This window comes from Tauraco erythrolophus, chromosome 23 (assembly GCF_009769465.1).
Source record: "Tauraco erythrolophus isolate bTauEry1 chromosome 23, bTauEry1.pri, whole genome shotgun sequence".
NCBI lineage: Eukaryota > Metazoa > Chordata > Aves > Musophagiformes > Musophagidae > Tauraco > Tauraco erythrolophus.
This window is the reverse complement of record NC_141487.1, coordinates 2,843,975-2,858,109: the sequence shown is the minus strand read 5'-3', so window position 1 is coordinate 2,858,109 and position 14,135 is coordinate 2,843,975. Positions and strand designations below refer to the sequence as shown.

Sequence of the window (14,135 nt, the reverse complement as noted above, 5' to 3'; positions counted from 1 at the left end):
TTATCGGTTTTTTTTTGTTTTTTAAATTTATGGAAACTCAGCGCAGAGTTTCCAAGTGGATTTCTTTTTGCTGACTGAGCTGCTGGTAGGGACGGCGAGCGGGCAGGCTGGGTTACTAAAAAGGTCTGGGCTTCCTTTTTGACCATCCCCTCTCTTTTTTAACCTTTTTCCCTACTTCAATAAAAGGGAATCGATAGCAGCACCGAATAGCCGTGCGTTGCGCGATTTGATTCCTGTCCCAGGAAACGGTCTGGGATTATCCGTTGCCTTTGCGTTTGGAATTTTAATAGCGTTAACTCCAGCGCAGTCGCGTCAATTGAAAATCCCGTCTGAAGTTGCCTTCGTCGAGGCGGAACGCTGGGGTTGTGTGTTTTCCTCCTCCCTCGCCTGCAGAAATCACAACCAGAACCGAGAGACAGATTTTGAAGGTTAAAACTTCCCAGATTGTTTCCCTCTCAGTTGTCATTTCGGGACGGTTTTGTTTTCTTTCTGATCGCATCAAATATTTGTAATCCTGCCGGGGACTGTGAATCTCACTCCAAAAAAAAAAATAAAGGGATATTTTTTTTATTTAATTATTCTTTCTGCAGCGTGGCTGGGGGGAAATTGGTGAAAAGAGGAGTTACCAAACGTGGCTCGACTTGGCGAAGGCTGGGGCCGAGCTCCTCTCATGGTGCCTCTTATTTGGGGAATTTGAAGTGTCGCCTGAGACCGTTGTCTTTAGGAATATGAAGCTGTCAGATGGAGACCCTTTCACCCAGCCTCATTTTTTAGATGTTTCAGTTTCCTTCGGGTCTCGTGGGTGGCCCCAGGAGAAGGGACTTGGCCAGTTTTCTGTCACAGCACACAGAAGGCACAAACCAGCCAAAATATTAAAAACCTCTCTGTCTTGCTATGGAAAAAAAATAACTTTGAACAATTTTGAGTCTTCTATATGTCCTGGATGCGCTCTGCGTTGTGGGGGCGTGATGGGTGCCCAGTGCGTGAACAACTAGTTATTTCTTTAATTTTTTTTTTCCAGTTTTAAACCTAATCCCGGAGTTGTGTCCGTTCCCCACGTGCTGGTGCTTGCACCCAGTTCACTGCGTTTGCTCCTTCGTGGCTTATTTTCCCCCTCTCCAAATCCCTGACTTGCTTTGGTTACAGTTTTGTTATTATTAGCCTGATTTTTTTTAAGTGCAATGATATTTTTTGCTGGAGCAGTACCCGGTGCCAAGCATACCTCGGGAGAGGTCCCGTGAGGGCAGCCTAGAAAAGGGGCACGATGTTGAAACCTTGCTTGGGAAAAAATAGCAGAAAACAACGTGGGTTTTTTTTTGTCTCGCTCAATTATCGCGTTGAAAACCCATACTTGAATTATTATTCTTGATCACATTTAGGTTTGAGTTAATACGATTGCTTCTTGGGTACCTATCTCCGGGGATCATTTATTACTTATTTTTGTTTTCTAACTCCAGCTCTTTGAAAGTCACAGTTCAGGTTAAAGTGTACGTGGAAGAGATCAGAGTCCCTTTTTATTTGCTTTGCGTTCTGAGCCCGAGCGGTACACAGTGGGGGGAAACGCAGAAGTCTGTTCTATGCTGGGGGAAGGTTGTGAACTTTTATTTATAAGCTGAAAGCTGAGATTTTCCTGAGTCCATTTGACTTAAGAAAAGTGAAGTTTGGGAGGAGGAAAGGAAAAAAAAAAAAAAAAAATCTCCTGTTTGGGGCCCCCAACACCAGAAGGACATGGACCTGTTGGAGCAGGTCCAGAGGAGGCCACGAAGATGATGCAAGGGCTGGAGCCCCTCTGCTCTGGAGACAGGCTGAGAGAGTTGGGGCTGTTCAGCCCGGAGAAGAGAAGGCCCTGGGGAGAACTTCCACCACCTTCCAGTACCTAAGCGGCTACAGGAAAGCTGGAGAGGGGCTTTGGACAAGGCGGATGGAGTGACAGGACACGGGGCAATGGCTTTAAACTGAAAGGGGAGATTTCTATGAGATCTGAGGAGGAAATTCTTCCCTCTGAGGGTGGTGAGGTACTGGACCAGGTTGCCCAGAGAAGCTGTGGCTGCCCCATTGCAATGACTTTTTCCTCCAGATCTGTCATATGGTCACACCAACGATGCTGTTCGGACTGACGTATCGCACATGGTGCCCAAATGTTGAGCCTTTAAAACTTCTTTTGGTGGCAGTGTCCTGGTACTGGAAGGGTCCCAGCTGGGCTCCTTGGCTAGCAGGGTCTTGCCAGTGCTTTTGGGAGCTGCTGCGGGGGTCAGAGCCACCATCAAGCTCAGAAAACCCAAGAAACTGGAAAGGAAGTTTCTTTTTTGCTCATAGACCTGTTGTAAAAATCACTGGGATCCCACTCGGGTCAGGAAAATTCAGCAGCAAGACTGGGATTTAAACATGCCACGTGATGACTCTCGCTTCCGTCCCGTGCCAGGACAGCAGGACCCGCTGCAATAGAATAGGTATCAAGGGGATTTCTGCATCCATCCGGGAATCTTAACTAAGCACTGGGTGTGCCTCATGGACGGCTTGGAAAAGGCATTTAATGCAATTTAGGAAAATCTAACCGAGCCTTCAGCTGCTACTTTCCAACCACGGTGCGGTGCCTGGGTCCATCAGGAGTGGGTGTAAATGCCACGTTTCCCTGGAGCTTGATGTTCTTGGCCGCTCCGTGCTCACTCTAGCACTTCATTGCTGGAGGAATCGCAACGCTCGACCTCGCCGGGCTTTCTCTGGGTCCCAGATAAAACATTTCCGAGCACGGCTTCCTCCAGAAAGCATCACTGTTTTGCTTCATCTAGTTGGAAATACAAAATAGGAGATTTTTTCCCCTCTGCTTAGCTGCGTTGCCGTGCGATTTTCCACTCTGGCGAGTGCGGTCTCCCCAGCGATATCCACGTTGAGCTGAATCCGTGGGGATCCAGCCCTAAACTCCAACCTGATGCTGGAAAAAGCTGGGCTTTTGCTGCTGGCTTTGGCGTGCAGTTTCTTGTGGCTCCTGCTTTTCCCTGTAGGCTTTTTGTTTTCTTTTAAATGAGTAATTTTTTTGGATATATTTATTTTCCAAGCCCTGCCTTTGCCCGGTGTGAAGCGATGGTGGTTTGGTGCCGGCTCCGAGTGCCGCGGCGCGAGCTAAGAATAATAAAAGGCTGTCACTTCTATTAACTTTGCAACCTAGTGCGATATTTAATTCCAGGCAGGCACCGAGCGCAGCCCTCCGAGCTTTAAATGGCTTTTTCTGCCTTTGTGCACCCGTATAAAATCGACGTGCAGCGGGTGGCATTGCACCACCCGTCGCAATGCTCCCGTCGAGCCACCTCCGGTGCTTTCGTGATGCTGCGGGTGTTTCAGAAAAGCTTTTTTTTTTTTTGGTAGCAATCAGGTTTTCTCCCCATTTTCAGGCTCTTGGTAGCAATTTGGCCTCCGTTTGATCTTTTTATGGGGCAGGAGTATATTCATTTATACCTGTGAATATCTGTTATATATTTACAGTCAGAGATGCTGTGATGTTTAGTGCAGTGGTGAAGTTTTGGTGAAAAAATGGTTGAAAACCTTCAGCCGTTTGATGTTTGTCCTGCACCTCCCAGCAAGGAAGGGCAAACTTTGCCATCGATGGAAGTTTGGAAGTTCAATAAGTGGCGTGTGAATAAAACCTGTCTCCCTTGCTGCTTAGGCACTTGGAGCGGGTCCAGAGGAGGGTCACGAAGATGGTCCGAGGGCTGGAGCACCTCTGATATGGAGACAGGCTGAGAGAGTTGGGGCTGTTCAGCCTGGAGAAGAGAAGGCTCTGGGGTGATCTTATTGCAGCCTCCCAGTACTTAAAGGGGCTACAGGAAAGCTGGAGAGCGACTTTTTACAAGGGCGTGTAGTGATAGGACAAGGGGCAGTGGCTTTAAACTGAAAAAGGGGCGATTTAGATTGGATATAAGGAAGAAATTCTTCCCTCTGAGGGTGGTGAGGCACTGGGACAGGTTGCCCAGAGAAGTTGTAGATGCCCCATCCCTGGCAGTGTTCAAGGCCAGGTTGGATGAGGCTTTGGGCAACCTGGTGTAGTGGAGGGTGTCCCTGCCCATGGCACGGGGGGTTGAAACTGGATAATCTTTGAGGTCCCTTCCAACCCAAACCATTCTGTGATTCTATGATTGGAAAGACCTTTAGATTTTTTTTTTTTTTCTTTAATTTAAAAAAAAAAAAAAAAGGGAGGGGGGGAAAGGCTTTTGCAAACGGGATTTTGAGTCCCTGAATGGTGACGGGCTGCGGGGGAGCGTCCCACTTATGCACAGCGTGGGCTCAGCCGGCGGATTCACAAGCGCGAGGCTTTTCAATCGACATTTGCCCCATAAAGATGGGAATCGGGGGCAGTTTTCCTGTCGTCAGCCCCGTAACGTGCCATTAAATCGATGGGCTGCTTCAGCAGGGAGAAAGCTGCCCGTGCCGCCCTGCCCCGTGCTGTCCGTCTCCTTGCTGCAGTGCAGTTATTTTTATCTATTCTATATTGTTCTCGGTAGAATTATTCTGCCCCCAGCCTGTAGATAAGGGCTGTTCCTAAATGAGTTTGAGCTCTTTCCCGAAGGTTAAATCGCTGCCGTGCAAGTTGGCGAGGAAGGCGGGGAGAGGCTTAACTTTTTTTTCTTCTTCACCTCTGCAAACCCTGACCTGGCAATTTTGTCGAGTGTTAACTTAGAAAAGGTGAATATTGCATTAAACCAGCAGCCCTTTTCTTATTAAGGTGCCCACACAGGCATCAGCGCTCCGGTGGGATCCTGCAGTGCCAGGGCAGGAGGTATGGGGATCTCATGTCACAAATTTGGGAAAGGTTCTCGTAGGCGGCCCCGGGAGTGTTGCCGTAGGATGCAGGTCGCGGCTGGGGGACGTGATGTTTTTGGATGCTTCTCCAAACTGAAGTGGCAGCTTGTGACCCACCTCGGAGCAGCGCGGGGGGATGACTTTGGCAAAAAGCGGCCGGTTTTGGTAGCACCGTTGTGGTGATGCTGGTCCTGCGTGGATGAAGCCGAGCCCTGGTGTTGGCATCGTCGGTGGGTGGGAAATACGTAACTAACGGCAGCAACGTAGCTGCGGAGCTTCTCCTCAGGTTCCCAGAATTTTGGCATGGAAGGATTAGGATGAAAAAGTCCATCTCCACGAGCCCTCCCCGTCTCCAACGCCCTTGGTCCATCACACCGGTGGGATGAGGGGATCCAGCCCTGGCCGAGCATCCCCTCCGTGGCGCGGGGCGACGGTTTTCCTGCGGGTACTTGTGCAGATGTGCTGCCTGGGTTAACAAACACGGCTGTGGCGGGTTTTTCGAAGCTGTTAGCATGAACCGTTAACTCTTCCTTTTAATTATTCAGGTTGCCTCTTTTAAATTTCTTTTTTAAGTGGAGCTAATAGGCTTTGCAGAGGAGGCTTCCAACCGCAGCGGTTCCTCCCCAGAGGAGCTCTGTTTGTGCATCGCCAGCTAATCTCTTTCCTTCATTATCCCTTATCTTCCTCTAGCTGATTAATTGCTTTCAATTGATTTATAAATATTCTGTTGATACACGCAGCGGACGGGAGGAGAACGGGATATGTCCGGGCACACGGGGTCGTTGATCCTTGCAGCCCCCTCGGGCTTCCTGACCTGCCTGGCAAAGCCAAGCGATTTCAGCCAAGCTTTGTTCTATTGTTTTAAATTTTTTTTTTATTATTGTTTGTTGCAAATCCTGTGAGCAACCCAAAATCATCCCGTAGTATTGTTTTGAGTCTACACACACGAGCAAACCCCGTTGCTTTACATGATCCCGGTTGAACGGCCATCGGGGACGTTGGGCGCGATCAAGGGCACGTTGAGGTGGGTTTTGTCCTTCGCCAGCTTCACCAGTGGCCAAGAAGGTGCCGGTTTTCAAGTCCGTCAGCACGTGAAATCCACTCTCAAATTGGCATCTGATCGCTGGATGTGGCCCAAAAAAACGTTAGCGGGTGAAATGGCCATACCCAGCGGCTCTGGGGCTGTCGGAGGTGCTGGTGGGGATGTGAGCGGGACGCGGCTGGTCTCTGCCCCCCTTCCCCTCCCTGCAAAACCCGCTCCAGTGCCTCGTGCCCGGCGAGCGGCCGGGGTTTGGGTAATGGCTGTTCATATCGAGAGAGGTGGGCAGCAGCTTGGCTGGCAGCAGGTGTCGCAGAAAGATGTTTTCTATACTGACTTCGCTAATATGCGTGTGTATGTATATTGCTGGAGTGGTTAATGAAGAGGGAGCATTAGAATTGCTTATTTTCCAAAAAAATAATTTAAAAAAGGCAGTCTCATCGGTTTAGTAAGGACGGTGTCCGTGTTCGGAGGCGAGTTGCCTACCTTCAACCCCATCCAAGTCATGCACATCGCTGAGGATGCACAAGTGTTTTTTACGAATTTTTACATGTCCAGAAATTTTTACATAGTGCATTTTTACGTACGTATAAATTATTAACTTTTCCTTGTAGGCTTCCTTTCTTTTTTTCTTTTTTTATTACATCTTATTTCTAGAGCTGGTTCTCTGCCGGGACGCGCCGAGCTGGGTGGCTCTGGGGACACGACGGCCCTCGGCGGCCTCGCGGTGACGTTCCCGGCTGCGCGGCGGGTGGGATGATGCTTCACCGGTGGCAGCGCAGCGAACCTCGACGGGCAAACGTTGGCGAAAGTTTGAGACCTGCTACGTGGCTCTGCCCCCGCCACGGATTCCGTCGCTGTTGGCTTCAGTATTATTTTGATTGATTGTTCTCCGCTTTCGCCGTAAAGCGGCTGGCGGCTCAGGCGCAACCTCAACATACAGCAACTTAATTACACGTTGCTAATTAGGGCTTGCCAGTCGAGCAGGCTGCTTCAGCATTATGGTATATTCGCAGGAGTCGGGTATGTTCTTTGTCATCGTGTATGGTAATGTATTTGCTGCAGCACGACATAGGCTGAGGTTCGATGAATAATGTAAAACCCAGAGTAACGCTGAATCTATATGAGACGTGCTTTTCCCCCCAGTGTTATTTTTAAAAGGAAAATATTGATTCTGGCAGGGTTGGGCGGTTCAAAGCTCTTGGAGAGCCCGGGGTTGGCTGGTGGACACTCAGGCGAGGTGGCCAGCCGTGCCCCGTGCCCTCCGCGGCTGTCGGTGCCATCTCTCTCCTCCCTGTGCTCTCGGTGCTGCCGGCAGAGTTGGGAGGGCAGGAAGGAATCTGTGATGTTTGCCTCTGGATCCAGATGTTGGTGCGTGGCCTGTGAGTGATGTGAACATAAACTGGCGATGAGCTCAGAAATGGGGATTTTGGGGCTTTCGTTCCCTTTTAATCACTCTCCGGTGCAGAGGTGCTCATCGCCCGGGACGGAGCAGGGCAGGATGTGTTGGGCTTTAGGTGCCAAGTGAAACAACCCTCCTCAGAATACATCTTATTCTTTTTTCCACTTTTTCCTCCAATTACTGTCCTTGAATGCTAATTAGGATGGATAATTTCTATTTAGCGTCTTTTATTTAACCAAATCCTCCCTATTCTGATCTGTATTGTTTATTTTTGCGGCCGTTATCTCAGTCTCATTACAGCCGCCTGAGCGTTTGAATGAAAATATCGATAGGAAGCCAGAAGTTTGTTAGGCATAAAACGTCTGCGATAACAACTGTAATTCTCATGATAAAATAATAAACACAACAGCAATAGCTGTGATGAGGTCAGGAAACAGTACCGAATGAGCTTGCAACCGGGAGCACGATGATGTTTGACCTTTACTCGTTGCTTTTTTAGTCTCTTTACATTGGCAATTTTATTTTTAAGAAGGGGAAAGTCACTGTGTGTGTCCTGGGTAGGGACATTAATAAAAAAAAATTGGATTTTTCTCCCCGTTGAGGCTTTAAATAATTGATGCAAAAACGTTCAGTGATGCACGTGCGATTTTTGGGAGCTGAAAATGCTCCGGCAGTGCCGGAGGAGGTGCCACGCAGTGCCAAATTCCGGAATGAAAATGACTCTTACCGCCTCTGCTCCTGGAGCCAGATCTACAGTAATTAATCCTTTGCCTCGCACGTTATGTTTTGCAACCTCAGCGCCGTTGAATTTTTTTTTTTTAACTCGATAAAAGCAGACGGAGGCTTCCCCGAAGCGCCTCCGAAATTCCCAGCCGAGCGCTCGGCTCAGTGACAACGCCAATTTGTCTCGAGTGAAATGTTTGACAAAAATGTGTCATTTTTGAGAAAAGTTTCCCTTGAAAGAGAAATGAAGAGGGGGGGAAAAAATCAATCAGCTCTGTTTCGAAACATCTCCTCGCTTTGGTGTGTGGTTTTTTGTTGATTTTTTTGTGAGAGATGGGGAAGGTTTCCACAGACGCGGGGACATGTTTTGGCAAGTTCTCCTGGAAGTAGATGGCATTTTGGTGCGGGAGACGTTGTTGGAGGTCTCTTGATTTTTCTATTCCAGTCGATAGGTATGTGGTTTTTCTGGACAGCTCTGTTTTTCAGGTCAAATTTAGCTCTGCAAGGACCAGCTTCTCCTGCCCAGAGGTGCATAAATACATCAATAACCTTCTGCAGGAGTGCTCGTGCCTTCAGGGCAATAATGGACATCAACATCCATATCCATATCGTCGAACTGTGTTTAATCAACCACCAACTGCCATTAAGGGTTTGAGTGAGAAGGGGAACTTCTGGAGTGGCGATGCCGAAGTTGGAGTGCTTCTTGACCCCAGCTTGACTCTCTTGCAAGTCTCTGGTTGCCCCTGCCCTTGTAGATGATGGGTGGGATTTTCAAACGCAACCTCGAAGGAGTTGGGAGGTTTCGGTGGTGACCAGCTGTAGCGGGTTTGCTCCAGAGCCATAACCCTAGTGGGACCTCCAAGCCCTCGGGAAGCTGGAAATGAAGGTTTGTCCTGCAGTGGAGGCTGTCTGGTGTGGATCAGCCTTGTCTGTAGAGACCTTCTGTGCTGGGCTTGAGTGGGAATGCTCCCTCCTGCCCCGTCCGTGCGGAAGGGTCTTGGCGAGGGAGGGTGGAAGGCAGGTTGTGAAGCAGAATTCACCCAGCAGGTGCTCTCCAACCCGCCAGGGTTTCCTTGCTCGCCTGGGGCTTGTTGCAATAACCACAGCTTGTTGCAAAACCAGCTCCCTTCCTGTTCCCAAGCTGCTCGTGAGGAAGCAGCAGGGGAGGGAGGGGAATGATGGCCACCAGCAGGGCGTGGGGTGGGTAAGGACCTGGTTTATTGACCCAAGCTCCTTTGGTGTGTGCGACGGCCGTGGCTGCATCTCTTCCTCACTGGGAGCGGCTCACTCTTCCCTTGGTTACGCGCTGTCACCTGCTTCCTGCAAACATACAAGCTGGTGTGCACAGGGCGTGCCTCAGTTTCCCCATGCCTGAGATGCTGCTGCTGTAGGGTGGGGAAGGTGGGTTTGCAGTGTTTGGCGGAGGCTTCGCACACTGGGCGGTGTTGGAAAGTAGAATATGGTGATTTTTTTTGTTTGTTATTTTTTTGCAAGTCTTGCCCTCCTGGGCAGGGAGAGCTGCGGGCGGGCAGCGTGATGGGGGCTGCTTCCAAAGCGTCCCCGCTCTGGGGCAGTGGCCACCCTGCCCTGAGCCGCACATGGCTGGTCAGTGGCCATCCTCGCTAGCCCAGGTTGTGGCAAGGAGACTGGCATGAGTCCATAAGCCCAAAGCACCTCTGCCAGCTTCTCCATCTCTTTGGGGTGAATAAACGTACAAAGCGGGTCTGCTGCGGAGGGCGTGCGAACGCACGGTACCGTAGGGACCAAAAAAGCAGCACCCAAGCAACCCAAATAAGCTGAGTTTCATAGAGTTTGGGTTTATCTGCTGTATTTTGATGCAGCTTTTAATATAGACAAACAAGTGGCTCCTACTTTATTGCTGGTTTTTGCCATGTTTCTGCTCATCCCATCCACCCCCTTGCTCGCTGCAGGGCGAGGACCCCGTGGTGCTCCCGCAGCCATGGGCGTCCTGCAATTGCAACCTGTCTGGTCAAAACAAATAATAATAGCATAGCCAAAAAAAAAAAAAAATTGCATCTATTTCCGTTGCAAGGCAGAGCTCCCGTGAGCTGTTGTAGCTGTGAGCCGGAGACGGGGCTGCTTTGCGGCGTGTTCCCGTCCTTGTGCCTCAGTTTCCCCGCTGTGCTGCTGGCAACTGTTGAGCCCAGAGCGGTGGCCAAGCTGGGACGTTGCAGACATTATCCGCTGGGTGGGTGGCGGCGGGAGCGATGGCCAGTGAGCCGGGAATCATTTCCGCCGCCGCTTGGGCTCCGAGTTCCTGCGCCAGCCTTTGCTCCGGGACGGCGGGGAGGACGCCTGCCTGCCGCGGGCCCCCGTCCCGCGCACCTCGGTGGGGCGGCGGGCAAAGCCACTCCTCTGCCGCCGTGACATCAGGCCGGGGGAACTCGGTGACCTGCCAGGGGTCAAATTCCCGGCACAGGTAGCGCCCGCCGTACTTCCGTGCCGTGCCGCGGAGGAGCCCGCCTGCCCGGGGACCCCTGACCCTGGGGACCCCCGACCGTGCCATTCCCCACCATGAAGTCGGAGCAGGAGGAGAGCGAGCCAGCGACGTGCCGCTGCGAGCGCGGCTTCGCTCCGCGGCCATCCTGTTGTTCGGGACCCCCGGGATGGCGAGGGGCGGCCGGCGACGATGCTCGGGGCAGGGTGCTGGGCCCCTACTCAGCCCGCGCAGGTAAGGGAGGGGTCCTGGGGGTGTCCCACCGCCTCACACGGGGGATCTGCAGCCCAGCGCGGGGTTCTCCCCCACGCCGGCTTTGTGCCGTTGCAGCTCGCTTCCTCCTGGGAGAACCAAAACAACGCGGGGCGGCCGGCGCGCCGCCAAGCTCGCCGGGGTCACGCAGGAGGGTGGGCGCGGGTTGCCGTGCCGTCCCCCCGCCCCGAAGGCTGAGCTCTGGGGTGGGGGTGAGGGGGGCTTGGGCTCCCCCCGCGGTGATGGGGAAGGGGCGGCCGGGCGGCTCCCCGCGCCCCGTAGTCCATTTTGTCTCATGGAGGAGTCGGAGCGTGCCGGGAGCTCGCGGAGCAGGGGGGACCGCTGCGGAAGGCGCAGCCCACCGGCTGGCTGCTTTTAATCCACGTCTGCTTTTGGAGACCCTTGCACTCTCCCACCTCCCTCCCCAACCCCGCTGTCCCCTCCGCACCGCTGGCACAGGCGAGAGCTTTACATCGGGTTTTATTTCTTTAGGTCGCTGTGAGACCCCCGCCAGCGCTCAGACGGGGCAGCCAAGCGAGCCTCAGCTTCCTGGGAATAATCCTTTTTTTTTAGGGGTGGCAGGACACGGGGGTGACTCTGCAGGCAGGGGGTCTCCATGCATCCCGCCCCGTGGGTGCAAGCACCAGATGATGGTGTGCAAATGGGGGTCCTGTCCTGGGGCTGCGTCCATATGGAAGCGCTGAGGGTGAGCCAGCGTCTAACTCGGGAAATGCTCAAAAAAGGTGTTTCTAGGGATTTCTGTTCGTTGGGTGAACGCTTTAACCTGAACTTGCCAAGGAGCGTCCGTCCCCGCGGCCAGGCGTGACAGCTCGCTCACTCGCAGCGTCACAGCGATAGCGAGGGCTGGAATCTAAAGCTTCCTGCTCTAAAAGATGGATATAGAATCATAGACTGGTTTGGGTTGGAAGGGACCCTAAAGATCATCTAGCTCCAACCCCCCTGCCATGGGCAGGGAAACCCTCCACTACACCAGGTTGCCCAAAGCCTCATCCAACCTGGCCTTGAACACTTCCAGGGATGGAAGTGTTACATACGGAGCCAAAATTCCCTTTGGCAGCCTGAGAAGCCCCGCAGCGCGTGGCCAAGCACCCCGCTGCCCACCCAGGAGGGAGCAATGGTGGCCGACGGCTCCTCCGAGGTCCCAGAGCACCGCGGGATGACGTGGGGTCCCCCCGTGCCCTGGGACCTGTGATGGCAGGGGTGGGACGAGCAATGGCCCCTGCACGGATCCCCACAAGGGGATGGTGGCCTGGAGGTCACTTTCGAGCCGCCGCGAGTCCGTCGTGGTGCCCAGGTGCCCGTGGGAGAGGTTGGATGTGTTGGCTCGGTGGTGGTAACGATCTGTTTGCAAACTGGAGCGTGTTTCGGGCGAATCGGAGGCTTTACGGAGCGCGGCCGTGCGCTGGGGCCGTTTGCAGCGTGGGGTGGCAGCGGTTGGTCTCCTGGTGCCCGGCGATCCGTGGTTTTCCTCCGAATTACTCCTGGGACCCGGCCGAGGGTGGGGGCTGCCGAACGCTCGGAGGGGCAGGTGCTTCTTAAAATAGGAGCTTGACTCATCCCTAGGGCTCCAATTGTTGTTTTTTTTCTAATAATCTTCTTTATCCTATGACCCTTTTGGTTCCCTTCCCAGGACAGAGGTCTATATGCATCTGTTTTTATGTTTTTATATGTATATAATATATATGTATATATATATATAACATATATTTTTATATATATGTATAAAAAAATCTGGGCCACAGCTCTATAGGGGGGAGGAGGGACGAAGGGTCCCACTATGCTCTCGACGAGTGAAGGTTTGTTAGGTGATGCTGATGCTGCTGGCACAGGGGTTTGGCATTTCCCCATCTTTCCCCCTCCCCATCTTTCCCCCTCCCCATGTTTTCGCAGCTTTCACCTCAGATACTAATTTCACCAACATAACCCTTGTCATTTATACTGCGTTCATTTTTAATATGTGCCCTCTAAAGCCAGAAATGCGTGTGTTGGCTGAGTTAAATGGGGAAAAAAAAGGCTTTTAAATGGATGTTTTTAAAGTAATGCCTGTTCCGAGGCCAGGAAAAGGCTTTGCTGCTGCATGGCCGGTGGATCGGATGCTGAGAGGGGTCCAAGCTGGGATTTGCAGGAGCCGGAGTGGAAACTTCAGCCCTAAAATGCTGTCTGGAGGTGTTCTCCACAATTAAAAACATTAAAAAAAAAAAAAATATTATTTATGTTGTCTGTTAAGGCTAATCAGTGCTGAAAGCATAAAGGATGCAGGATCTCCATGTCATGGAAGTTTAATGCTATCAGCTGAAATATAATTATCAGTCAATTATTTCAGTGTGAATGATATTTTTTGTCAATTAGTGGGGGAGATGTTTAAATTGCATTAATTTCATCGCTGCCCATTTGTGGCACATTTGGAATCGAGCTGGCGTGTGATGGGGCTTGTCCGTGCGGGGTGATGCAGGAATTCCAGTGCCCAGACAACACCTTCCCCCCCCTCAAAAAAATGCTTTAAAAGAGGAGGAAAAAATAAAAAAGGGGTAAAAACACTGGGGAAAACGTGCTGTGGCTGCTTTTTGTGTCAGGGTTGTTGCATTTTGGAGGCGATTCCTAGTAGCAAATTCAACTTTATGCACCGATATAGCAACGCTTGCAAGGTAGAACTGTAAAAAAAATATTAGAAAATTATTCTTTCCTCCAAATTGTGGTTTTTTGCATCATGTGTCAGATGTGTGCAGAGCCCCCGTCCCCGTTCAAGGGGGCCAGTGCTCGCTTCGAGCCACGTCCAGCAAATTCATGGCTTCGGACAGAGGCGCAGACCCCGGCGAGCCGCCTGCGCCCGGAAGGAAAAGAGGCTGAAATGAGGTTTCTGAATAATTGGCCCTATTTTCCTGGTTATTGGAACTTTTCTGTAACGATCGCAGAGAGCTGCCTGCGAACGGCGCTTCTCGGGTCGTTTATTTAGGTGATTAAATTTGGCACGGCAGCGGGGAATTTTTTTCTCCCCCTCTTTTAAACCGAAGGGAAAATTTCTCTCTCGAGCCGAGTCGTTCTCTTAATGCAATTTATGCAAATAACACGGGATTTCTCTGTAGGACCCTCTGGAGCTGGAGGTGCTGGTTGAGATGGGAGGGAAACTTGCAGGAGGGGATGCTCAGAGCTGGCGGGGAGCGGGACACGACTGCTTTAGGGAGGATGAATGTGTTGGTGGGATGTCCGAGCGGGGTGGGAAAATCCCGTATGGAAATGAGGGTAATGACAGGTGTAAGGCAGCGTGTGGGATGGGTGCCTGGGGCTGGCCCCAGCCTTCCCAGCAGCAGGTGCTAAGGAAAACCTGATAGAACGCAAGAAATTGCCCATGAAGTGGTTTCCCAAGGAAATGGAGGAGAGCAGGAGATGCCGTCATCCCCATCGCTTCACTGAAAACACCCGCTTCTTTCCCAGAAAAGCCTCTGAAA

At 51.7% G+C, this 14,135-nt stretch overlaps 1 protein-coding gene across 3 annotated transcripts in view; it reads left to right on the top strand.

Annotated features, from left to right (window-relative positions):
• KAZN (kazrin, periplakin interacting protein) overlaps positions 1 to 14,135 on the top strand; it is a 200,291-nt gene that overhangs the window by 173,387 nt on the left and 12,769 nt on the right. The window contains exons 5-6 of one of the 3 annotated variants that reach the window (XM_086625636.1): positions 291 to 327; positions 8,748 to 8,763. The exons of the other annotated variants lie outside the window; for them this stretch is intronic. Coding sequence (XP_086481762.1) covers positions 291 to 327; positions 8,748 to 8,763 — 53 coding nt within the window. The remainder of the gene's footprint in view (positions 1 to 290; positions 328 to 8,747; positions 8,764 to 14,135) is intronic. 3 annotated transcript variants of the gene reach the window in all.